The sequence below is a fragment of the Tympanuchus pallidicinctus genome, unplaced genomic scaffold, assembly GCF_026119805.1.
Source record: "Tympanuchus pallidicinctus isolate F22 unplaced genomic scaffold, pur_lepc_1.0 scaffold9, whole genome shotgun sequence".
Taxonomy (NCBI): Eukaryota; Metazoa; Chordata; class Aves; order Galliformes; family Phasianidae; genus Tympanuchus; species Tympanuchus pallidicinctus.
Window position 1 is genome coordinate 7,153,031 of NW_026294813.1, and position 25,865 is coordinate 7,178,895.

A 25,865-nucleotide genomic window follows, 5' to 3' on the forward strand; every position below is an offset into this window, starting at 1 on the left:
CTTGGAGGTCTTTTCCAACCTTAACTATTCTGTCATTTACGTCTGCAGACAACATCGCATTCGGGAGTGCAGACCGCCCTGTGGCTTCTTCCAGCTGGAGTGACACGGCGATACAGCAGGCTGTGAAAACGGTGAGCAGCTGCCGAAGGCGGGAAGACCTGCGTGGTGCCTCTGCGCGCGCTTAGCCGGGGCAGCCCAGGCCCAGCCGAGGGCCGAGCACGAAGGACGGGAAGGCTTGCGATGTGTCCCAGGCACGAGCTGGGGAAGAAAACTAGCGAAATAAATGTCAGGGCGCCTCTCGCTCCGAAACACGGCCCATTTCGGAACACGCGGGGTACGGTCCGGCTCTCCGACTCGGCAGCTCCGGCCCCGACCACAGCCACCGAGAAGGCCGGGCCGGGCTGTGCCGGCGCGGAGCCGCCCCCCTCACGGCGCTGCGAGCGGGGAGGCGGGACGGGGTGAAGCGGCGATCGCTGAGGGGAGGGCGGGGAGCTCCGCGGCGGGACACCGGCTCCCCAAGGCCTCGCCCCCCTCTTGGGCGGCGGCATGGCGGGCGGGCTGCGCGCCCCGCTGTTAGCAGTGCTGGGGCTGCTGCTGGCCGCCGACTGGGCGGCTCTCGCAGGTAGGGTTGCCGCCATGGCGGGCGCCGCGGGGCTCCGGGCGGGCGGATGGGGGAGGGCGGCCCTCGCGGGGTTGCCCCGTCGGGGTCGGGAAGCGGAGTGTGAGCTCGGAGCTGCGGCTGAACTGTGTGTGTGCCCCCAGCGCTGCTCTGGGAGGCCTGGAACAAGAACGTGAAAAAAAAAATATAATTTTTTTAAAACAGTTGTGAGCGCGACTGTAATTATATGGCATGAACGGAGCCCCAAGGCACGTGCAAAAGTATGTCCTGTGATTCCTTCTCGTCTTGGTTTACCTGCCAGCGAGCAGTCCCCGTGGTCGGTAGCTCGGGCACCTGGTTTTGGCAGCCATCTGAGCTTATGACGTCTGGCTTCCAAACCTGCCAGGGGCTGCTGCTCTGTTGCTGGTGCGTGTGCTGCTCTGCTGGAGCTGGCACCGGGATAGCCAGATGCTGCTTACTTCTGATGTTTGTCGATATCTTCATGTGAGCTGTGAGTACAGCATTGAGGACTGGTCATCCAGTTTTTTTATTTAAACATCTGTGCTTAATAATTGGCTAGTAAGGATTGAAGTGTCTTTTTTAGCGTGCTCTCTAATCCCACATGACATGAGCTCTTCTGGGTAAAAGGTCTGCACCGCACATGGAAGGGGGAATATTGCTTATAGGAATGTCTCTTAAATGTCATGAGTATCCAGGAGATCTGATAGTCACAGGAATTTCTGTAGTGATGTAGCATTGTCAGAAATGTCATGATCTAAGAGTTTTGTCATTTACTGTGCTGGCAGTAATGTGAGGTCAGCTCGTACAGTTTTGCAGACAATGCTATGGAAGTTGACAGACCACTTCATGCCTGCTGCTACAGTAGTGTCTTGAATTCCAGGCTTTGCAAGGCACAGCCACAGCTGGAAGAGGCATTTCCAAATTGCAGGGTAGGGCATCAAACTCAGCCTGCTGCTTGTGCTAATCTAGGTGCAGCATTATGGAATGCTTCAGCTAAGCTCTCTTCATGCTGAGTTCTGACAGCCAATGTAGTTTGGCATCTGTACCCAATCAGCATGTTAAAATCCAGCACTTGTCTCCTATTGTAGTTGCTGTTTATAGCCATGATAGACAGATCCCGGTCCACACGTCTTAGATTGAAGTGGAAAACCTGCAGAAGTCTGAAACAAAAATCCAGCACTAACAACTTCTTTTAAATGGTGAACTGAAATTAGGTGTGAAGTAGTTTGCACAACTCTTTGATGTTTTTGATGATGGAACCAAAACTTAACATTACCTATGGTTTTTGATACCCAGTGCTTTAACTATAGGACTATCGTTATCTGGAAATCTGGTGTGTAAAGCATATGTGGATGTAGCACAGGAATGCGTATCACTGTGTGCATTGTAATCTGTTAGAGACTTACAGATACTTAGCTTTTGATTTGCCCACATAATCTCACTGTAAATCTAGCAGTGAGAAAGTGTGAACCAACAGTGACAATTCACTTCCAAATGAGGGCTATCTTACCTGTAAATGGCATTCCTAGCAAATATGGCAGTTGTTTAATGTGTCCATTCTTCCTGTACTCCTTTGTGTGCTGTTGATGGCATCTGCTACTGGCTTCAATAAGAATTAGAAATGGAAGTAAAGTTTTGGTTGTGTTTACTCCTTGTCATTTTGCTGCTTTGTATCTTCTGTTGTCATTATCAAAACTTAGCTAATCGACTCCTGTTATGTGAAGTACCAGAAAGGTGCAGTGAAGAGTGTAACTTTAGTTCAGACTCTGTGATCTGTGAAGAGACATTTCCAACATACCCCAGTGTAGTACGGCATTCCTAATTGTCAGAATGTCTTTTACTTTCAGGTCTTGAGGAGGTGTGTCATCCAAAGTGCAGTTTGATATTTTGTTTTTCTCTGATGAATTTTTACAGAAGATGACTTCCCTACTGTTTCTAGAGTATATGATTCTTGCATACTATTAAAATGGAGCAGAAGACAAACATTTTAATAATGAAATGTGTTTGTATTTCTTAGACATAGTACCACCAATGTATTTAGGAAACCTTGCTAAGGAGAAAAAGAAGGAAAGGATATCTGTGTGGAATTTAGTCATTGGGGATATTTGGAAGAAATGCACCTGAATTCTGAGAGACTGCAACTTAGATGCTCACTGTCCTTTTAGAACAAAGATTTTAACCAGCTTTCCAACAGAGATTTGTAAGCAAACTGTAATGTTGGGATATTCGGTGGTTCTGATGGTGTTTATCAATCTCACCAGTTAAATATTATCTATGATGCGGCTAGAACTAAATTAAAAGTACAATATTTTAAATATGGTTCCATCCAGCTGCAAGATAAAATGAAGAAGACATTAGTGTGTTTTAAATTGTGAAAATACATTTTCTGCTGTTTATTATTATTATTTTTTCTTTCCAGATTATTATTGGTAATTGCACTTTTTCATCTCCCTGCTAGAGGAGAGGCACTGAGATTCACTGTAGAAAACAGGGCTGTTATCAGCATGAGGTTACACCTGCACAAAGGTATTGCTCGTTTCATCAAGCCCTTGACTTTCTGGTTAGTTCTTTTAAGTCCACCAGTTCAGTCTATCCTAATGGACCAGAACCCAGAGTTTTTTAAAATGAAGCCAGGTTTCAATCCGGATTGTCAGAAAAATCAGCTACCAAACTGATTCTTCTTCACTGCTATTCAGAAGGAAAAAGCTAATGTGAGACTATTTTAAGAAAGTAATTGCTGTCAGATATTGTTTTTTTCCAACTTCTCGTTTGTACAAGTTTTGAATAACTTGAGCTGATTGTTTTTATTTCTAGAATATATTGCTCATGAGAACTCATGAAACCTATATCTTGTTATAATGGCAATTTCACAGAATCACAGAATCATAGGGATTGGAACGAGATCTCTGGAGATCATCTAGTCCAACACCCTGCTTAAGCAGATTCACTATAGCAAGTTGCACAGAAAAGTGTCCTGTTGGGTTTTGAATACCTCCAGGGAAGGATGCTCCACAGTCAACCCTGGGCAACCTGTTCCAGTGCTCAGTCGTCCTCACTGTGAAGAAGTTCTTTTGCACATTTGTGCAGCACTTCCCTATGCTTCAGTTTGTGGCCATTTCCCCTTGTCCTTTCACCAGGCACTGCTGAAAAGAGGCTGGCCTTTTCTCTTTAGCTCCTGCACCTTAGGTATTTATAGACATTGATTAGATCCCTTCTGAGTCTTCTTTTCTCAAGGCTGAACAGACCCAGGTCACTCAGTCTTTCCTCATAAGGGAGATGCTCCAAGCCATTTATCATCTTTACGGCTTTGCACTTGACCCCCTCTAGAAGTTCCCTGTCTTCTTTGAACTAAGGAGCCCAGAACTGTGCATAAAGCTCCAGATGTGGCCTCACCAGGATCAGGGCTTTTACTATTTGTATTATGTCTTGAAAAAACAGTATTTTTAATCACTGGTATACTATAGAGTGTTGTTAATGATCTTTCCAAAAGTTCAAAAAGACATGTTACTCATATAAAAATATTCTGCCTGAAAAAATTACTTTTCAGTTAGGACACTTTTATATAACAAACATTTCATTTCATCATATTTCCACAGCATTTATCTCCCACCACTCAGATGTTTACTTCAGGGGGTTTTGTTTAAATGATTCACTTTCAAATAATTATAAAATACCGATAGAGACCAGTATCTCTTTCTCTGACCTGTTTTTATATACTTCAATATTAGGATTCTCCTGTAGTCACAGTGGTTTAAATGCATGCGTGGCAGCCTCGGATTGAAAGGAAACAGCTGGAACAGATAATTGCAGCATGTGAAGGAGTCAGTTTGGCTCAGTTCTTGTTCCAGCTTCAAGGAAAATATGGTCAAGCTAAAAAAAAAAAAAAAAAAAAAGGAAGTAAACTGTATTTGTGGACATTAAAGAATTCACTTCAGAGAAGACTGATATCTCTTCTTGTACCTTTATTAAAGTCTTGGATGTGGATGAAAAGCTCTGTTATCTTAAAGCATCTAGAGAAGTTGCTTGTTTCTGGGTCGGCTTTAAGCATATTTATATTTATGTGCAGTAGTTGCAGAAATATTCTTTAGTCCCTCATTCTGTCTTTTTTTTTTTTTTTTTTTTTTCCCAGGGTGAGCAGCTGTAAAAAGCTTCTTGTGTGAGGTACATTTAATTTCTCTGGATTCCTCAGAACTTGTTATTGTCTCCACTTTTTTTGTGCAGTCAAAATGAACAAGACTTTTAAAAGTTATTAATATCATGATGATTTATTTGTATTTGGTATTAAAAGACTGAACACTTGTTTCCATCACTCAGATCCTCAGGTCCCAGGGGAGAGTCTACTTATTATGTTCACATCTGAAGTTGCATGCTGTTTTTCCTGTAGCTTATAAGAAAAGAGTTGGAAATTACACATTGTACAACTAACAGTTCAAACTGTTTCTAGATGATTAGGAATTTATCACCTCTTGTCATCAAAATTTGCAATTCCATACCAGGAGGAAGGAAAAGAAAAAGAGCTGCAAGACATATACGTCATGCACGCCTGTGCTCTGTTGCGTGCATGCTGCAGCTGTCCACACTGTTGCTCTCCTTTGCTAATTCCTGGGGTTGTTCCAGTAATTTCATCTTAGTTACAACAGAAGCACTTTGGATTCTAAAGGGATCTTTCATTATTTACCACATTTGCATAATTGGGGGCTACTAGCTTTACTTTCATGAATGCTGAAATTCTACCTTGTAGAAACCTTTATTGAAATACCACATCTTCTCTGTCTCTCACTGAAGCGCCCTAAAGTATGTGGAAGTTCAGAAGAAGTGTGTTGGTATGGAGAAGTGTTTGTTTGCTTTTCGAATGGAGGGTTGAAGGCAGGAAGGATGCAGTTACACAGCTTCAGTGTCTCAGCAGCCCCTAAGTGAACTCTTGTGGAATGTGCTTCATAGTCTCCCTTTAATATGGAAAGGTCACTGAAACAAAAGAGACAAAAGAAAATACTGCCATTCTGAAAGATCAATAATTATCTGAGCCACCTCTGCTGGCCCATTTCTGTCTCATTTACCTTTCTGTGAATGAGCTGCAGGGAACTAGTCTTTCTTTAAGGTGCAATCTCAGCTGGACAGGAAGAAGCCTTCATCATGACTTGGAGAGGCATCATAGATCTACTGAAAGCACTGAAGGCAATAGCTGACCAGGTACAACTAATGAATATTCCTGTTGTGCTTTGTCTTGAGTCTCCTGTTTGGACAAACGCACTCTGTTTTGGCTTTCTGTTTTTCACAGAGAAAGATACATAATTTCATTTTCTTGAAGGGTTGTTGTACAGTTGCAAGTGTCACCAGAGGGATCTGTGTAGAGCATCTACCAAGTGGGGACCTTTTCTGTGTTTGGAGCTCCTTGTTACCTTTGTAGCATGTGACAAAATTAGATGATAAAGTAGCAGGTTCAAAAACAGTGAAAAGTGGTTTTTATTTTACCTCTTCTATAGAATCTATTAGGAATAGAATGAATACAAAAACCTTACTGAGTTAAGGTCCAAGCCTAAGCCTGTTCGTAAAACTTTCTTTAGGAAGAATGTGGAATGGATCCTAGGAAGGAAACGGTTGAGATATGCAGAGCTTTGGCTGTTTCCTGTCAACAAAGGTGAATAAAGAAGTTGATCAGATATGATGTTTGCATCAAACTACTTCAGTTAATTACAGTGAATGGAATTGCCATTCCAATATCAGTTCTTCCTTATGCACTGCTGAGAAAACGGGCTCTAGTCTGAAATGAAAAATATTGGCAAAAATGTGGAAAAATAATGCTTTTTTTCAATTACAATTTTTAATTTCAATTACATTTTAGTTTCAATTACATTTTTAATCTTGATTTTGTTCTTGGATTTACGTGTGTAGCTTATGATAGCTGTGTAGCAAGTTTGAGGCTGGTTTCTTTTTCATGCTGTCATGGTTTTATGTTTTTGTTTTTTGCTTTTCTTGTTTTTGGATTTCAGTATTCCACATCAAAACATCATGTAGTGTACGGGGCATTGAAGTGTCACTGCCCCAATTCCAAGTACCTATCCCTGTACATTACAGCAGTCACGGGATCTGGCCCTTCCGGGTGGGGGGGGCGCTCTCTTGCTGCCTGGCAGTGGGTGCTGGAGGTGCTTTCCTGGCCGTTCCAAGCTTTTCAGGTTTGAATCGGTCCCGGGAACTCTCTCTCTCTCATCTTGTCTGATTTATTAATCTCAATTTCAATTAAATTGTATATATTGTGTTATTTTGTATTCCGATATTATAGTAAAATAAGTTTTCCTCCATAGATTGTTGCCGCTGCTCTTTTCCTCCCTTCCTTCCTTCCCATTTTTTTTTGTGGGATTGGGGTGGGGGGGAGGGCAGAGGCCTGCCGCCCCTGTCACGGACATAGATTGATCTGGTCAACTCCGTGACATATGCATTTCTGTTTTTTTGTTTTTTTGTTTTTTTTTTTTTTGCATATTGAGTAGAGAAGCTAAGAGGTAAACAATTGAAAGTGTGACAACTTGTTGAATTCAGTTATTTTTTTAACAGCAAAGGAAAAGGATGCTGGATGAAAAGTTAAAATGCTAACCTAATTCTTCCACTAGATAACAGAGCGATTTCTTTGCTCTGTTATTCTGAAGGCTACTTCTTTCTCAACTGGTTTCTTGTGTTTACTTCTAAGAAAGCTGTTGTGGGCAGAGGTGATCAGGAATATTTAGAAAAATTACTTCAAACTTTTCAAGATTTGAAATTTACAGGTAAGTGCAATTTGTTATGATGAAAATATTAGAAAGGACTTATAGCCTGAGTGTGGTGTTTCTAATCAGTGTTGGAAGTGGGCTCTAGTGGAGAAGGAAAAGAGTTAAGGAATGCAAATTAACTGGTAAATCAGATCTTTAAATGGATGACCACGTTTTCACAGAATCACAGAATTGTAGGGGTTGGAAGGGACCTCCAGAGATCATCGAGTCCAACCCCCCGCCATAAAGCCATTTTCTGGCTTTATGTATTTATGTTGATAGAAGCCAGCATTTCCTGGCAAGACTGCAGGAACAGCATAAAGCTGCACAAGGCTGCAGTGGAGGAGGTTCAGACCTGGACATTGGAAGAAATGTTTTGTAGGAAGGGTGGTCAAACACAGCAGTAGGCTTCCTGGGGAGAAGTTTGGTGCCCTATGCCTGTCATTGTTTATGAGGCATTTGGGTAATGCTTCTTGGGAAATAAGATTTGGATAACAATGTGCTTTAACTTCTGGTTAGCCTTGGAGTTGTCAGGCAGTTGGACGTGATGAACTTTGTAGCCCCAACCTGTTCTGTTCATTTCTACTCTACGTATAAATGTGCACAAAGACAAAATTATAATTGACCTAGATCTTATTCTTGTCTCCTTCCACCCATCTTTTTCCTTTGGGGCATAGATTGACATTGTAAAATTGATCGTCTACTCAGGAAATCCAAAGGAATTGTTCACTCTGTGATACGTTAAACTCACATATTCCATATCAAGGGAGCAAATGTCCCCTTTTCTAACATGGTGGCATGACAGTTAAAATTTGGTTTCAGCCGGAAATCATTCTAAAATCATCCTGAAAGAATCAGCTTTAGAGGAACTTGATTCCTGTGTTGTAATAACATGCTGCTTATTTTGATGAGTACTGAAGCAGAAAGCACGCCAAAGCGCAGTAGGTGGTTTTGGCACAAGATCTCATTTAGTACTGGATCACTGCCTGATATTGAGTTTCCTATCCTACCTTCAGTGGTGGATTGTGACTGTGATGTGTTCTGTGGGAGGCAAAAACTTATGTTAACTTATGTTTGTTTTTTGTTTTATAGGAAAACCACTTAAAACACCAAACTGTTTCCCAGTGGCACACTGAAAAATATTGTCTCTCTGCAACTTCATTTCTGGTTATTTTAAACTGCATTTAGTAACGGATAAGTTTGTCTTTCTGCTCAATTTCTTCTCCTGACACCCAGTGTTTTTTTCATCCAGCATACTTGAGTCTAATGAAAATTTGATGTCTTGAGAAGTTAATTTCAAGTTCCAACCATGGTCATTAGTTTTGATACAGAAATTCCTAGATGAAATCTGTGGGCTGTATTAGAGTAATCATAATGAAATTTTCATGATGATGAAGTCCACAGAAGCTTTGGATTTTACTTGTTAATTTCTGATGAACCTCACTGATAAAACTGTAGTGAATCTTTTTCTTTCCCCATCCATAGGAGTGCTAAAATATAAGTAGCAACAAAGTGAACCTCAGTAGGGTGAGTGGCAGCATCTCAAGGTTGAACCTTCTTGTACTCATTCTATTATATTTCCATTCTAATGTTACTGCAGTAGCTGAAGGAAATTAATCAATTTTTGATTAACACAAATTGTTTCAGAAAGCTAGGGTATACTTCCTATGACATTCAGGAAGACAGTATCTGAATGCTTCATTTGCTGAGATAGACATCTGAGGACTTCTCTCCCTTACCTGTGTCATTGACTCCAAAGCACAGCAGATACCATCAGTGACCTACATTTCGTCTGTAGGAAGAGTAACATACCTAGCCATTACTACAATATGTGTTCTCCGTAATGTAACACTTATGAACACTTAAGCTATTTTCTGTCTTATCAGTGAGAGGTTCTCATTTATACTGTATGTGGTTCTGTATCCTAGTACTATTTTTTAATCTATTTTCTTTATTAACCTCAAAATAGCAACATTTCTAAATAAAAAACCAGCCTTTGTTTTATTGCTGTATGGATTTTGTGGAATACTTGCTAGGTTTACTAGAGCTATTTGATGAAAGCTTCTTTTTTTTTTTTTTTTTTTTTTTAATAATTTAAAACCATTTTCTTTACACACAGTAGTGACTCTTCCTTTGCAAGAAGTGTGTGTACCTCAATAATGTAAAAATCCCTCTGTTTCTATGGGTATTGAATATAACATACTATTACTTTGTTTTTGGCTCTGGGGTTTGCAGAAATCTTGTTCTTAAGAAAGCCACTAAAATCTTCTTCTATAGCAAAATTTTAGAATACTAATGTTAGCAATTCTTTCATCAAACAACTGGTTAACAAGGCCTCTGATTTGATAGTCTGAAACTTACAGAATTGAGTCTGGAATCTGAGTTGAAGTTGCATGTTTTTTCTAAGAGTCACTAAAGTGTTATCAAATTCAGCGGGATGGGAGTTAATGTGGAAACAGAAATGATTTCAGCTAAGATGTTCTCTGCAGTTATGCTTAAATTTAAAAAGATCTGTGTTAAAATAAGAAAGCTGTCTTACATGAAGCTGAAAGATGCAAACTAAATATATGACTACTGGCATTTTAAAGTGATTGTGTCCTAGTGCTGCTGAAGACATCGTAGGCCCTCACAGATCTAATGTGTAAATGGGCAGGCCTTAAAAAAAATCAGGTCAAAGGTCAGCTATCAAAGTTATTACTAGATATAGTATATCTATATATATATAGATATTTTTGTGTATATATCAAGAACAAAAATCCTGTATAGGATCTTCGTATCTACTTAATTAAGTGGTTAATAAATAAGAGGTGGTTAATAAAAAGCACTCGGAAAGAGCATGACTGTGGCAGAGAAGCTAAACAGTATGATGTTTACTGTTAACTAGGAAGATTCTCAAGCTGAAATCCCTTTTTATTTTTGTGAAAGAGAGATTGTTAGCAGAAGAGTTCTACAGAGTTTGTCTTGCAATTTGTGCTGCTTGGGATAGTAATAGAGAAGGTGGTAAAGGCAGAGAGCAGTTGAATAAAGAAGTTTGCTGTTGTTACAGTTGTTTTCTCCTTCAGAGAGTGAAGAACTGAAGGAGATGTGTACAAAACTGAGCTATTGGGCTACAGGGCATCAGGGTTGGTTGATGGTTGCATAAAGGAATCAACAGAATAGGTAGGACTCTTGAGCCTGGAAAAGTAAGAGACAAGAAAATGTGAAAGAATATGTTTCTGCAGAGTGCCAGAGACCTGCAAGTCTTCTTACTCAAGATGACAGAGGAGGTCTCTGGCAGAGATGTAGGAGAACTTATTATAGATGAATATGCTCACATGTACCCAAAGAGAAACTAGATAAGTACTTCAGAGAGAAATACTTTGACAATTCAAAAACAGCTCAACTGTGGTAAGCTCCAGAGAAGACTGAAATCAAAAAGATTTGCAGAGTAGGAGTGTATTTGAAGGAAGTTGTTAAATATACTTGTGCATTCTTATGATACTGTTTGATTACAATTGGAGATAGCCAATGGGCTATGTTCATTTCTTGTCCGAACTGATATGGCCATTGAGCTCTTATCCAATGACAGGATGAATTTGATATCTAAGATATATTTCTGTTCATGTTGTGATTCAGCCAGTTGGCAGCAGTGTCTGCTCTCTTCCCTCCCTCCAACTGGGATGCAGGAGAGAATCAGAAAAAAAAGAAGTAGAACCCATGCGTTGAGATAAAGACAGTTTAATAAGACTGAATTAGAAGAGATGATAATAATAATAAAGAATATACAGAACAAGTGAGGCACAGTGTATTTTCTCTATTTGCTCACCACCCACTGACCAGCGCCCAGACATCCTCAAGCAGAGATTTCTCACCCTAGCTAACTCCCCTCACTTTTATAGTTCAGCATGGCACCATATAGTGTGAGTATCCCTTTTGCCAGTGTAGGTCATCTCTCCTAGTTCTGTCCTCTTCGAACTCGCTGTTCACCCACAGACCCCTTGCTGACAGGACAGTATGAGAATCTGAAACTTTTGGCGCTGTGCAGCGCTGCTCAGCAGAAGCTAAAATCTGTCAACACTGTTTCTCTATTAAAGCCAAAACACTACATACCAGATACTATAAGGAAACTGTCATCTTAAACCAAGACAAGTATTAACTCTCATTTATATATGTTTTTTTTTATACGTTTAGATACAAATGAGAAAAAGAGAATTTATGTGTGTAACTAAATTTCATGCTTGTCTTCTTTCTTTTAGTGTCATTTTATGGTGATAGTTCTGTGGCATTGAAGATGGCAGAAGCGTCCTGTCGGACAACCTTACAGTTACGGTTTCTAACAAGCAAGCCACATGGATTGCTCTTTCTTGCAGCTGGGAAGAAAGGTTATTGTTTGATAGAGTTACAGTCAGGAAATCTGCAGGTATGATGATATGCAGGTATGCTGTTGAGTTTTTCTTTAAGCTATTGTCAGTAACAGTTCTCAAAGTTTATGTTTAAAAAATGGAAATGACACATAACATTTTTTTGAAATTTTCAATTAAATTATATGTTTCTTACAATGATAGTTATTAAGAAGCTACTTATTTAGAAGCCTCCTAGATCTCTAGAAAGTCGTAAAATCAAAATCACTCTGTTCAAGGCATGAGGTTCAATGAGGTAAAATTTCGGAATTAATGATATTAGCATCTTAAAAAATGTTGGGGTGCAAATAATAACTTTTCTGCAAGGCGTGTTCTTCAAACAACGCTGTCACCTGGATTCTCAGTTGTTGGTTCTAGCAAAATTAGAGAGCAGTCCATTCCCATTTCTTCAGTTAGACAAGTCAGACTTGTGATGTCAAGTGAACCTACACAAATATTTAATGAGACTTCTTTTTTTTAAATTATATTTTATGAATGGTATGCTTAATATGAAAATTAATGAAAATGAACCTAGCAAGTCTCTATGAATATATGATTGTAAAAAAGATTACTTTGGATTTTGATGTATTTTTAATTTTTTCTTGCAGTTGAGAATTAACTTTGGCATGGGAGAACGAATATTGCGATCTTGGCAAAAATCTCATCTGAATGATTTAGCTTGGCACTTGGTTGAACTGCATCATGAACGTGATAATGTCACATTGTTAATTGATAAAAGTGATAGGACTACTGCAAAAATGCCTGGATTTCTCTATGAATTAAATATTGATCATGGATTCTACCTCGGTGGTACTACAGAACTTGATGTTCCTTACCTTGCTGGGGGACTGCCCAGCTTTCGAGGATGTATTGATGATGTGTTATTTAATCAGCTAGACATTCTGATGCCCCTGAGATCTTCCAGCTTTAAAAAAGTCCATGAAGTTTCAATGGGATGCAGCGATGAATTCTTTGCAGGTGAAGATGAACCCATCAGTTTTTTTAGTTCCAGATCCTATGTTTCTTTCCCATTATGGAATGTTGATGGTGAGGGAATCTTGGAATTTGCATTGCAAACATCAGCTGCACGTGGCTTGCTGCTTTATCATCCCGGACAAGAAGGAGATTTCATTGCAATGGAAGTGGAAGATGGATTGATTAAAGCCTATATTGAAAAGCATAAAAGTAGAACCCACCTTTCCTCTCTTAGGTCAGTCAATGACAGTCATTGGCATTATATTAAGCTGAAATTTACTGCAGAATATTTACAACTGACATTGGATAAAGAAACTGTTAAAAAATCATTCCCTCCTCAAAACGAGCTGCTGCTTCTGAACGGGTCTCTTTTTGTAGGTGGCGTAGATGACAGTAAACGATTGGAAGTGATTAAGTTAGGGCTAACCTCTATGTCTGGTATGTCTGGTGCATCTGGGAAGCATGGCAGAGGAAGGTCCTTCAAAGGTTGCTTGAGAGACCTGAAAGTCAATTCAGAAAAGAAATCGCTGAAGAATGTTCAAGTAACAAAGGATATTTCAGCTGGATGTGAAACGGAAAATGCTTTTAATACAAATCTTTCTTTGGAGATGGCTGTAAAATATCCTACTGTAAAAGCAGCCCCAACACTTGCCCTTTCCCCTGAAGACTTTGTCTCTCTGGGAAAGGAAGATGAAAACCACTTTTTAGTTCTGAGTAACCTGCTTGTTCAAGAAGGTGGAAAAGCCTCACTTGAATCTAAACATATTCAAGTTAATTTAGACTTTCAGAAATTAGGAATTAATCTGTCACAAATTCTTTTCGAAATAAAGGAACCGCCATCACGTGGTAACTTGAAACTAGATGTTGAACCAGTGCTGGAGGTAAATATGTTTACTTTGCAGGATGTGTGGCAAGGGAAGATTCTGTACATCCATGGTGGCTCTGAAGATACTTATGATTATTTTAATTTCTCAATTTCTGCAAACAATAGAAAGACTGCGCCTCCATATTTGCGAAGAAATGATGAGTATATGTTTAGCATTATCATCACTCCAGTAAATGATGCTCCTGAGATCACACTTGCTGAGGGGAACTTACTGCTTTTGATAGAAAACTCAAAGAAACGTTTGACTAGTGACTTGATAAAAGTATTAGATAATGACACAGATCCTCTGGACCTCAGTCTTTCAGTTCTTGGAAATCTTAATGCAAATGCAGGATATTTAGAAAATTCAAAGCATCCTGGAAAGGCTATTACTACTTTTTCTAATGAGGACTTACGAAAAGGCTATGTTTTCTTTGTCCACACAGGTGTCAGGAACTCAAGAATTGTTCTGAGAGCAAACGATGGTGAGAAAGTGAGCAATACTGTTGTGTTACGCGTCATGGCAATTCCTTTGGAATACAGAGTTGTTAGCAACTCAGGAATAAAACTTGTCCAGGGTGCTACAGCTCTAATCACATCCAAGCATCTGACAGTTGAAACAAATACCGACCTACAAGAGCTGGAGATTCAATATGAGATCACAGTTGCACCCCAGTATGGGGAAGTTCAAAGGCAGCATTCAAGGGGGGAATGGAAGCAAGTCAGCTCTTTCTCTCAGCGCTCCATTCAGCGCAGCCGTGTGCGATACTGTAGCACTTTTAAGGAAGTTCAGCAGGAAAATATTACTGAGCAATTTAAATTCAAAGTTAGCATAGGAAACAGAATCAGTGAAGAGTATGTGTTTCCAGTCCAAGTGAAATGGTTAAGGTACAGTTTATTGAAATATGCTCCTCTAGAAATTGAAAAATCAAAAAAGAAATACTTGAATTCAGATAATCTTTTTGCTGTGCTTATGGGTCAAGAAGTACCTGAAGATGAGCTTCGCTTTAAATTGCTATCCTTACCAAAGAGTGGAGATATACTGCTTAATGACCAGTCTTTGAAAGAATATTCAGTCTTTAGCCAGAAAGATATTGCTGATCAAAAAGTGGCATATCAGTTAATGAGCAACTATTGTGAAGACAATCATGATTCATTTAAATTCCTCATCTCTACAAAGTATCTGGAATCAAATGTCTTTGACTTTGAAATCTACATCAAATCAGATTTTAGAAACATAATTTTAATTAACAATGGCTTAACTGTTACTGAAGGTGAAGGAGAATTAATAACAAACTCAAAATTGTTTGTGCAAACACTGGATAATAAAACTTTGCAATATACAGTTTTAAAGTTTCCTAAACATGGGAAATTAAAACTCATTAATTCTTCAGATTCATTTGAGAGTAATGGCAATCTCACCAGTTTCACTAATAAAGATATAACTGATAAGCGTCTTATGTACGTTCATGATGATTCTGAAACAGTGTTTGATGAATTTCTTGTGAGAGTTTCCAATGAAGAATCAAGGGAGAGTGGAATCTTTGATCCTGAAGTAGGACCTTCCTCAGTAGAAATTAGATTCAACATTTCTGTCCAGCTGAAGAATGATGAAAAACCAGTACGTGTTGTTGATAAAGTATTCAACATTGTGAGAAACGGACAGCGATTACTGACTTTGTCAGATCTTTGTTATCACGATCCTGATTCTGATTTTGAAGATGGGCAGCTGCTATACACAAGACGTGGCATTTCGAATGGGGATTTGGTGCTAACAAATGATTCACTGCACAGACTCTATCAATTCAAGCAAGCAGACCTGGAGCAAAAGCAAGTCTTGTTTATACACCATGGTGCAGATTTTGGGCGTTTTGTGCTCTTTGTGACAGATGGCAAACATTACACATCTTTCCTTCTAGAAGTTAATGCCACTGATCCTTATGTTAGCTTGGCAAATAACACAGGCCTGTTGGTTCAAAAAGGAAAAGAGGAAATTGTTACAACAGCTAACCTAAGTGCTAGTACAAACCAAGACATCAGAAATGATCATGAGATTACATTTCAGATAACCACTTTCCCAAAATATGGAAAAATATATGTAAATAGTTTAGTGATGGACTCCTTCACACAGCTTGATCTGATAAGGGGGTACGTGACCTACAGGCATGATGACAGCAACAACCTTATTGACACGTTTAACTTTACAGTCTATGCTAAAAACATCCATCTTGATTCTGCTGTGCATGTTCGCATGTATTTGGAAGGTCATCAGTGGCCACCAAGGATTGTGAACAGTAACAGTCTCTTAGTTGAAGAAGGAAAAACAGTTAAGATCAGTAAAGGAAAACTGCAAGTGAGTTAACTGAATTGCTAGTAAACTGTATTGGCCATTTCTCCACTCTAATAGCAAGTTTTCTTCTCTGCTTTTTCAGATATTGCAGAATCTGCAGTCTCTTTCACCAAATTTTTTTCTCTTCTTTAGCTCTTTTCGGTTTTCACATTCTGGAGAGAGTCTGACACTAGCAGGCTACCACTGCTAGGAAAGAAAACCAGTTATGTTAAAGAAACAGAAGGACTGACTGTAGTCTTTGGCACTGTTAGGTATTGGTGCTTGAAAAGGTTAATATCTTCACTTGTGTATTTGTTTTAGTTGTGAGACATTTTTGTATTTATTTTCATGTATCATCCTGATTTAAGCTAGTGGAATATCCCAGGGAAGAAAAGATTTCTTTTCATTCAATTGGGAGCTAGTTCAGGTAATACTGATCCAATATTTTAAAAGCATCAAGTCACAAACGTGAGTGTTATCTCATTTGTTAACACTAATTTACGCTCCCTATTGTCTACTTGTAGCCTTACGATAACCACCACGAGGGGGCTGCTGCAGCACGCTGCTGTGTTGACTGTAAGTCCTTGTTTCAAGCAGGACTCTACAGCTCTTGCTCAATTAGTTAATTCCAGAGTGTGTTCTTTCAAAATTTACAGAGAATATTCACAGTTGCAATACAATCCCATGCCATCTAATGCATGCCTATTTCAAGAACTATTGTGTACTAAAAATCTGCAGATATACCTGTACCCCAGACAAGGAATGCCAATTAATTAGGTTGATGATCCTCTGGTTAAAACTGACAAATTCAGAACAAGAGAATTAAATAATTTCTCATATTTCTGTTTAATAATTCTGCGGTGTGTTTTTCAATTTAAGGTTGCCCATGAAAACAGTTCTCCATATGAGATTATGTTCACAGTAAGGCAGCTTCCATTACATGGATACATTCGGACGTTTTCATCAGATGAGAGTTATCTTGGTGCTGAACAAAAGCCAGTTCTGACTTTCACACAGCAAGATGTTGATGAGGGCAAAGTTCAGTATGTGCAGACAGTTTCTGACCAATTAAGTGACTATTTTTCTCTGGATGTGACCAATGGTGTCCAAACCGTGAATGGAATAGAAATCTCAGTTGACATTATTCCCAAAATGATTCCCTTGGAAGTAAAGAACTTCACAGTAGTTGAAGGTAGCTCAAAAGCCCTCGTGGAAGACGATCTAAAAATTTCTAGTAGACACTTTGCAGGACTCAGCTGTGAGATTATTTTAGTTGACCAGCCAAAGCATGGATATTTTGAAGATTCTAATGCTCCTGGAATAAAGTTAAACAGATTTACCAAAAAACAGGTAATGCATTTAGATTCATTATCATGATTAATTCTTTGTCCGTGTTGTTAAATGCTAATTTTTGTCTGGAGCGGGAGGATTTAGTGAGAGAAGTTGAGATGCAGAAGTTTGAGCTTTGGGCTTTGTAACAGAGATATTGCTGCTGGGTGGCTGCTTTTTATGGTCAACCACATCACTTTTTGAGTGCCACTGGTCAAACAAAGCAGTGTATTATAGTCACAAGTGACTGACGAGCCCCTTGCACTTGTAGGGATATCCTGAGAAGAGCTGACCAGCTGAAATAATGTGTAAATTGAACAAGGAGAGATGTGGAAACAATTTTTTTTTTTTAAGATTATGTGTTTGCTCATAGAGAGTAAATTTATGTCTGAAAAGCTAATTTTCAGTTTGTTTGTTCTAAAAAGGAAAATTGTATGTTAAGTCACCATCTACTAATACTCATTTTTTTCCATTTGTAGCTCCCAGGAAATAGTGTAAGTACAGTGGGAGTGAATCCCACTATTTTCTCTTTAGGCTGAAGGGAGAATGCCAAGACTGGCAACGTGGCTGGCTAGAGGTATAGAGCTGTAAAATTTGCTGTTGTGGGTAGAACAAAGGTAGAGATACAGATTAGATATGACCATAAATTAATTCTTTTGGAGTCATAAAAAGTTAAGGTAATCCAGAGGATTTCACTAGGTTTACATGTTTTTTAATGTCACATTCATTTTCTTTCAGCATATTTAGTTTTTTAGGTTGTTATATTTTTCAGGTGGAACAAGAATTAATCTACTATGTTCACGATGGCAGTGAGGAACTAATGGACAATTTTACTTTTATAGTAAATAACACTGAATTACAGAAACAAAGCTTGCCTCAAACAATGTTTGTAACAGTTATCGCAGTAAATGATGAAGCTCCTGTTATAAAAGTTAACAGAATTCTCCAGGTATGTTTGTCGTAATTTTAAAATGTTGATTTCTAACCTGATATCATTTATTATATTTTCATTAACAGATTGATTGGGGTAGACAGCTCATACTCGTAACACTGCTGTATCATAGTGTTCTTCACTAGGATGTCTTCAGGGCTGTTAGTAAACATGGCTTAGAAAAATACCAAGAGTAGTGATGATAAGAGTGCAAATGTCTTACTGTTGCCTTTGTGCAGCCTTGGTTCTTGCTATTAAATATACTGAGGTCAGACCTGCTAATGTGTAAGCTACTTCTTGTTCTTATCTTGATCCCACACTGGGACAGGACAGAAAAGAGCAGCATTCTCACTTGTGCATCACTACATTTTGTGTCATTTCTGATATAAAAGCAGAATGTTCCCCTTCTAAAGCTTTCTCGGGCATTTTAAAGTTCCTAACAGAATAATATAACACAGTTTGTGAAAATCTAGGCTGGTAGGTCACCAAGATATTGCTGCAGACACTGAAGTTATTACTCTGTGTTACTGTGATGAAAAAAATGTAGTCCCTCCCACCTTGTCAATTCCTAAAGGAAAGCTTAAAATTGCTGAGTGATGCTTCCTTTTTTTTGTCTTAATGGTTGGCTTTTTAACATTTCACTCTTGAAAAAAGTGCAGTACAGGCTTAGAGCTGCATTCTGCTCTGAGAAATGAACCAGCACAGTGCACTGCAGTGCAGCAAATGGCTTTTTTCTAAAAATGGCTGTTAAGTCCTGGCTTCCCAAGAACAATGATAATGCAGCTGAACCTAGCCACAGTTGATCTTTTTTTTGCGGTGCAGGCAGTTTGCAAGCTGACAGCCACGATATTGCCTTTGTATCCTGTGGTTCTGCTCACCATGTCTAAACTGCTGCTGACAACTAAGCTTTGATTTTGTCATGAATACACACATACAGTGTGGTGACAGTCAAGTTACACACTGGGAGAAATACACTAACATGATTCTTCTTCAAAGGAACTTAGCATATCCCAAATAAGTAGGAGAAAATGGATTTATCATAAGCTGCCTAAATATTGAGATGAGCTAGGCATTCCTGTGTAGTATAGCTGGCCTGATGTTCAATTGAGCCAAGCAGTCTGTGCTCGTCAAGGACATTGCTAGTGATGAATGTTGAAGAATAAACTCTGTGTTGCTTTTGAAAAGGCAATAGCTCTTTAACTGTATATATTTTGAAAGGTTGAAAATGTACAGGAGTATAAGATCTGCGACCAGTATTGTGAAAACTAAAATCTAGCAGGACCATTTGAATTGAAGTTTAGCACCTCAGAAATTTTGAAGATCATAGTATAAAGGGAGCTGGAAAGAACAATCGAACAGTGTAAAAAGTAGGTTTCCATATAGCACCTGCTATCAAAGGTAGTTTCTGTGAAGAGCTGAGTGACATGTGTCAGGGTCAGTGATGTTACCTAGTTTTGGCCTTTGTGATGGGACTTGCCTAAATGCATGAAAAGAGCATGTTTATACAAGCTGAATGAGTCTTTCAGCACCAGTTCCCTTATTTCTGGAGCATCCTTCACATATTATTGAAACAGCAGTGTCTGTTCCTTATATTGAAGTTCTGAACACAGTGGGAGGAGCTTCAGGAAGATGAACAACCAAATATTTTTGGGGTTGCTTTACGATTTTCTTCAGGAAGATAAAGTAATGGAAGTTTTTTTTGTTTTTTTTTTCCCCTTGACTGAGAATTTATTACCTGTTGAGATATTTACATTAACATAACGAATGAGATTGGGAAATTTTATTACAGTGAGAGCTTTAGTAATGCATGCTAGTGATCCTTGCACTTTATAACTTTTTTTATTAGAACAATAAATGCTGAAGAGATTAATGTACTTGGAAACTGTACTGTAGTACATAATTTTCTAAAATTTTGGGAGGTTGTATGTTTGTTTGTTTGTTTTATATATCTTTAGGAGTGTTTATCAGTTGCTTTGAAATGAGTGCGTCCTTATTGCCACAAAAGGGCCAGTTAATTTTATTTAAACAAAATTGAAACACTGACATTTTTATTCTCTAAAGCATGAATTTACCAGAATATTAAAATATCTTTGAATTTATACATGAATACACAACACACAAAGAAGAGGTGATCAGCTAAATGCTTTTAAGCGGAGCAGAATGGACAAACTCTTGGACTTTTTTTGGACCATGCTTTTGGAATGTGTTGGGCAAGTGCAAAATTTGTGTACCTCCTGGAAATTTGGATACAGTTTTCATGGTGTTCCTTGGGGAAGACTTGATTCCAGATGTGGAAAATAAGCTGTACCTGCATAGTATTTGCAGTGCTCTGAGTGTCCACTTCCTACAGCCCTGTTTAGCTTTGTATCTCCTTTCATTCTCTGAGGATCATATTACAGGTCATGGGGGACTCGGCATTTACAGTACTTTAAAAAGCATTGTGTGACAGTGTACAGGAACAACAGAAATAAATACTGCCTTTTTATAGAAAAAGAAGCTGAATTTTTCTTTTATTAAGAGATTTTTTTTAAACTTACAGACATTTAGCCTGGGTCACACATGATAGTTTTCGCACAGTTCTTTCTAATGTGTTTGTGTATTCTCTATGTGACTTCTTATTTACTATGCAGAATAATCTGAAACAGTGTTATTGATGGGAATTAAGTACTTTGATATGAAACCAGTGGCACTGATGTACTCACTTAGTGGTGCTTCATAGGTCAGCCTTTGCTTAGTTATCATCTTGTGTTCATAGGTGGTATCTTTTATCAAACTTAGATACTAATGCAAAGAAATACACATTTCAACAGAGAAAATAGCAATTTCCTATTTGCAAGTTTTTATTACAAAATGTAACACAACTTCAAACTCATTTTCCTCATTAGAAAACACATATCATTCAATTTTATCTCTTTTTTCTGTGGCATGGATTTTGTGACAAAGCCTAGGCTGCAGTCTTTCTGTTATTTAAGTGTCATGGCAAAATTCCCAGTGGCTTTAAAAAAACATTCGAGATTTCTGATAGTGATAGTTAAAGAAAAATCTGATTGATGATTTTTGTTTCTGGCAGAAGTAAAATGCCTTTTTTTTCAGGGATCACATTTTCTCTTAAACCACTTGATATAATGCTGCTACCAGACACTTCTTATGTGTGCTGGGGCCCTGGGAAGACAGAAAGGAATGGTGCAGAATATGTTTTGAATCTCAAGATAAGTCTTTTGATGTCTACAGCTTTTTAGGTTATATTCTGTGATACAGACTACATGGAAAGAACTGACATTGATATATTGAATATTTGGAGATTTTTCTTAATGTTGAGATAAATTTGTATTATTCTTTGTTAGTACTTTTGTCTGTAGTTCTGACTACAGAAAAGGCGAAGAGTAAAGTCTGTAATTCTTAATCAAGAAATTACCTACCAGGATGTGAATGAAGCCAAGATAACAGTTCTTTCTAATCAAAAAAGGATCTGGCAGAATGTGCAGATACTAAGCTAAAAAAAACCAAAAAGCAAAATAAAAGATTTTTCAGAAAGAAGTAGTAGGTTTTGTAGCATCAAATACATTGTTTATTTTGTTTGTATGTGACTTGCAAAGTGCTAGGCAGCTGCTGAGGGCATGTTTCCCTCCTCTGTCTCTGCTCTGAGCATCTCTGTGGGTTGTTGGGTACACTGAAAACGGGGCTTTAATGGAGTTTGTTAAAATGAAATAATGCAGCGACAAGTCTTCCATTTATATTAGAGACTGTGCTGTCCTCAGGCCATTTTCTTTTTTTCTTTTCTGCTAGTTGAAAGTAGAGCATATTGAATGCTGTGCCTGCTTTGAATTACATGACAATAATATTCATGTGTATGTGTTGGAAGGGAGCTCCTTGACTCAGTTATCAAAATACAAGCTTGCTCTGTTGGTAGGAGTTTGGGTAGGGCCTGACAAATAGAGATCTTACACTTTAGCCCTCTGAAATTCAAACCCATGTTGGGTGTGTTTTGTTTGTGTTATTTCATGGTCTTGTTTCTTGAAAACCACGTGCTGGCTTTAACCATTAGAGTCCATGATAAGAAAGTTAGACAGATGGGAAACCTGTTTTAGCTGCTAGTGCTACACAGCAGAAATCTCTTTTTCCCTTTTTTTTTTTTTTGGTCTTTCTTTTTTATGAGGTTTATTTGCATGTATTTTATTTCTTTTTAATTTTTTTTAATTTTATGTTTGTTTTTCTAGGTTTGGGTGGGTTCAGTCACAGAAATAACTGATGATGACCTCTGTGCAGAAGATAAGGACTCCTCACCATCAGACCTGCTTTATTCAATTACATCGCCCAGCAATGGGTACTTGGCTTTGAAGTCTTCTCCAAACAAGAGCATCCTCAGTTTTACTCAGGCTCATATAACTGAAGGGCAGCTGGTATTTGTACACAATGGTATGTTACCATACCACCTGTTACCAATATGTTGCTCGTGTTCAGTGTATTTGCATTTGTAACTGTATGAGGATCTCTTTGTAATGTCACAAAAATCTCAGAGTGCTGGTTATGTGATAAATGGTCTTAACTATCTAGACAGGAAACCGTCCTTATGACCACTTAAATGAGTGCTCATCATGAAAGCTTGGTGTTCTGTGAGAAGACTATTAGCAGCTGTCTTACTGAATGCATGGTTTGCAGAAGGGTAATAATGCCATGCAGCTTTCAGAGATATGTAGTTGATGTTTTTGACCATTGTCATTGAGAGTCTTTTAAAAACTTTTTGACAGTGCTAGGTTATTCATGTACTAGCAGTCTCTCAGATACCTGTCACAGTATGGTCATGCTCCTAAAAAGCTCTAGGCAATGAAACTGTGACTTACATGGGTGAGATGAACATGGCTGTGAAGAAATTCTGCTATAACCATTGACTCTTTTGACCAGTAGTGAGAAACACAGATTTTTGCTGCTTCTACAGAAAAAAGTATTGTGTAGACAGTAAAACAGGGAGTCACGGCAGCCTCCAGGGTCCTTAATTAGCAGCACCAAGAAGCTCTGGGAGTGAACATCTCTGTGAGGTTCTGAAGAAGGGGTGGGGCTTTTATAGGACAGATGCTGCTGTGTTCCTGCTCCACCTCTGTTATCATATTGCATTAGCTGAAAAGAGAAGAAAGGAGATGCTTAAGAAGGGTAAACCAGTTGAATGATGGGGAAGGAAATAGAGGAGGTACAGGATTATCTCACCAGCCCCTCGAGTGAGCTAAAATTCCTTCCGGGGCTTGCTTGTTTTCATCAGTCACTCCAGATCTGTGCTGTGACTCCACGAGGCTTGGTGCAGGTTAAAGCACTCTGACTTTCAGAGAAGTATCTTGCAGAGTACATAAATGTTGCTGAAGTTGCTTTACAAGCAGCTGTTGAGCTGTTGGTATCCTACTCAAATAATTTAGGCAGGAGGTGAAAGGTCAAGAACATAGCAAAAGCGAGCCCAGCTGTTTAAGTTGTTCCAAGGGAGACTTGATATGTAAAAACCCTGATGGTGGTAGGAAGATGGTAGTCTGAACGTGAGGAAATTAATTCATTCTGTTCCTGAAGTGGCAAATGCACATCTGTAGCCTTTGGAAGTTATCTTGATTAATAAAAGCAAAAAGAATAGCAAATTCAATTTTTTTTTTAGTGATGGGAATGTGGGATGTGCAGTAGATTTGAAATGCAAATTTGCCCAGGTCATGCATCAGCTCTTGCAGCTGCTCTGGCTATATCATTACCTCCAGTGTTTCAGAAAGTACTCTTGACATTTCAGTTTTTTTATTTCTTCAGGCTTTCCTCCTTCATCTAGGAAGAAAATAATTTTCTTCCTTCATCTTGGACTGTTGCTGGAAATGTCCTTGCCGTGCTCATCTTTCTCCCAGCCTTGCCTTGGAGCTTCTCATCTCTTGCTGTCACAATGTCTCTTACTCTCCTCTTCAGCTGCTTTGTCCTTTCTCTTCAGTTTTCTGCTGCGTACTAGCTTTGGCTCCTCCTGGCAAATACCTCATTTCATGTTCTCCACATACTGTCTTCTGCTTTTTCCACTCACTGTGAACCTTCCCAGGGGGAAGGAAGAGCAGCATCTTCTTGGCTGAGGCAGTTCTTCTGCCCAGTGAGACATATTGCTCCAGCTGTCACTGGGCTTTTGCATCTGCACATAGCACTACTGCTTTGTTCTTGAAGTGTTTTGTAGTACAAATGAAGTACTATCATGCATTGTTTTTATGTCTCTAACATCAATCTTCATAAAGCTTTTCCTTCATCTTTGTTCAGTCCTGTGAATTACATTAAGCTGCTTATTCTGTGCTGTGAGTTGCAAGTCTGCCACTTTGCTCTTATATCCACCCTTCAAATTTTGTCTGTTTTATAAATGCAGAACCAGATCAGATCTTTCCTTTTCTGTACTCCTCCTTCCCTTTTCTGCCCTCTTTTCATTCCAGGGTGCACCCTTCCCAGCTTTTGCAGTATGGATCCGCAGTTAATTATTCTTTAAGAAAGAACTGAAGTGACCTTCTGTCAACCTTTGTGTCTCCTCTGCAGTTTTTACAACTCTCTTTCTGATATCCTTTTTATCACCTCTGATCAGTTATCTCTTTAAAAATTGTGATAAAATAATACCTAAGCAGCACTTCAGGATTTAGTTCTCTTCTTGACGCTGTCAAAGTGTCAGATCATATCAATCACAGATTTGCTCTTCATTGTCCAAAAAATCAAGTGAAGCTAAGTAAGCCTTTTTCTCCTAACTTAAAGCAAGTGGCTGGTTCTTCAGTGCCTCTGAAAACGTGCAACTGCTTGTGTGTATTTATTGTAAGGAAATGTCAGAGCATAAAAGCTTTTAAAATAAGAAGCAGTATAACCTGGTTAACCTCCAGAGCTGCTTCTGTGCCTGTCCAGATGTGGGAGCATTGCCTAAGGGAACTGTTAGCTATAATCTTAGAACCCACATTCGATTCTTTTGATATGTTAATTTATTGCTAGGCAAGGAGCACTGGTCTTTAAGTGAAGTACATGACAACATCCTGCTTTCACCATATATATTCATGTAGCAATCTCACAGCAAAATTAGGCAAAGTAAAAGAGCAATTTTAACTGTTTTGAACAATTAATGTTTTCATTTTTCATTCTCTTTTTTGTACCTAATTAAACAATCTGGACACTGTCAAAGCCAGCCTCAGGAAGCACTGTATACCTTAATAAGTCAGTTTTGAAAACTGTGTTTCTTCATGAATCCACTTGGTCTCCTGGATGTATTTTTGCTTTGTGGCCAAACTACACATGGGTCCTAAGATTAAAGAAAAACATGTGCATTTATTATGAGTACACATATAATCTGAAATAATTTAAGCTGTGGCAAGATATCCTCTTCAGCAAAACTGAAGGAGAGCAAAGAAAAAAAGCAATCTGTGATTTGGTCCAGTCCTTTAAATATAAATAAAAAAATGAAAGAATATTCTAGTAGCTTTTCTCTTAAAATTACTTTTGTGACAAAATGGCTTCTTAAATGCCCCAGTACCTCCTAAGATGAAATAGAAGTAGAAAATTTGGGAGCCACTGTCTCTCCAGACTTGACTGGGTTTCAAATCTGCTGAATTCAGTGAAGTTAGAGGGAAAGGTGAACTCCATTTTACAGCTCTGAGATATTTAGCCTGTAGTCCTCGTAGGGATGCTCTTTCTTCTCTGCACTATGAACTAATAAAATTCTAGTTTAGATAC

The 25,865-nt window shown here is 38.7% G+C and overlaps 1 protein-coding gene across 1 annotated transcript in view; it reads left to right on the plus strand.

The window, feature by feature from the left end:
- Positions 1 to 268: 268 nt before the first annotated feature.
- The window catches only part of LOC128074409 (chondroitin sulfate proteoglycan 4-like), a 38,811-nt gene continuing 13,214 nt past the window's right edge, over positions 269 to 25,865 (plus strand). Inside the window, 9 exon segments of the mRNA XM_052670222.1 lie at positions 269 to 357; positions 359 to 443; positions 446 to 527; positions 530 to 622; positions 11,595 to 11,758; positions 12,347 to 15,931; positions 16,787 to 17,257; positions 18,009 to 18,185; positions 22,385 to 22,583. Coding sequence (XP_052526182.1) covers positions 284 to 357; positions 359 to 443; positions 446 to 527; positions 530 to 622; positions 11,595 to 11,758; positions 12,347 to 15,931; positions 16,787 to 17,257; positions 18,009 to 18,185; positions 22,385 to 22,583 — 4,930 coding nt within the window. The 5' untranslated portion in view covers positions 269 to 283.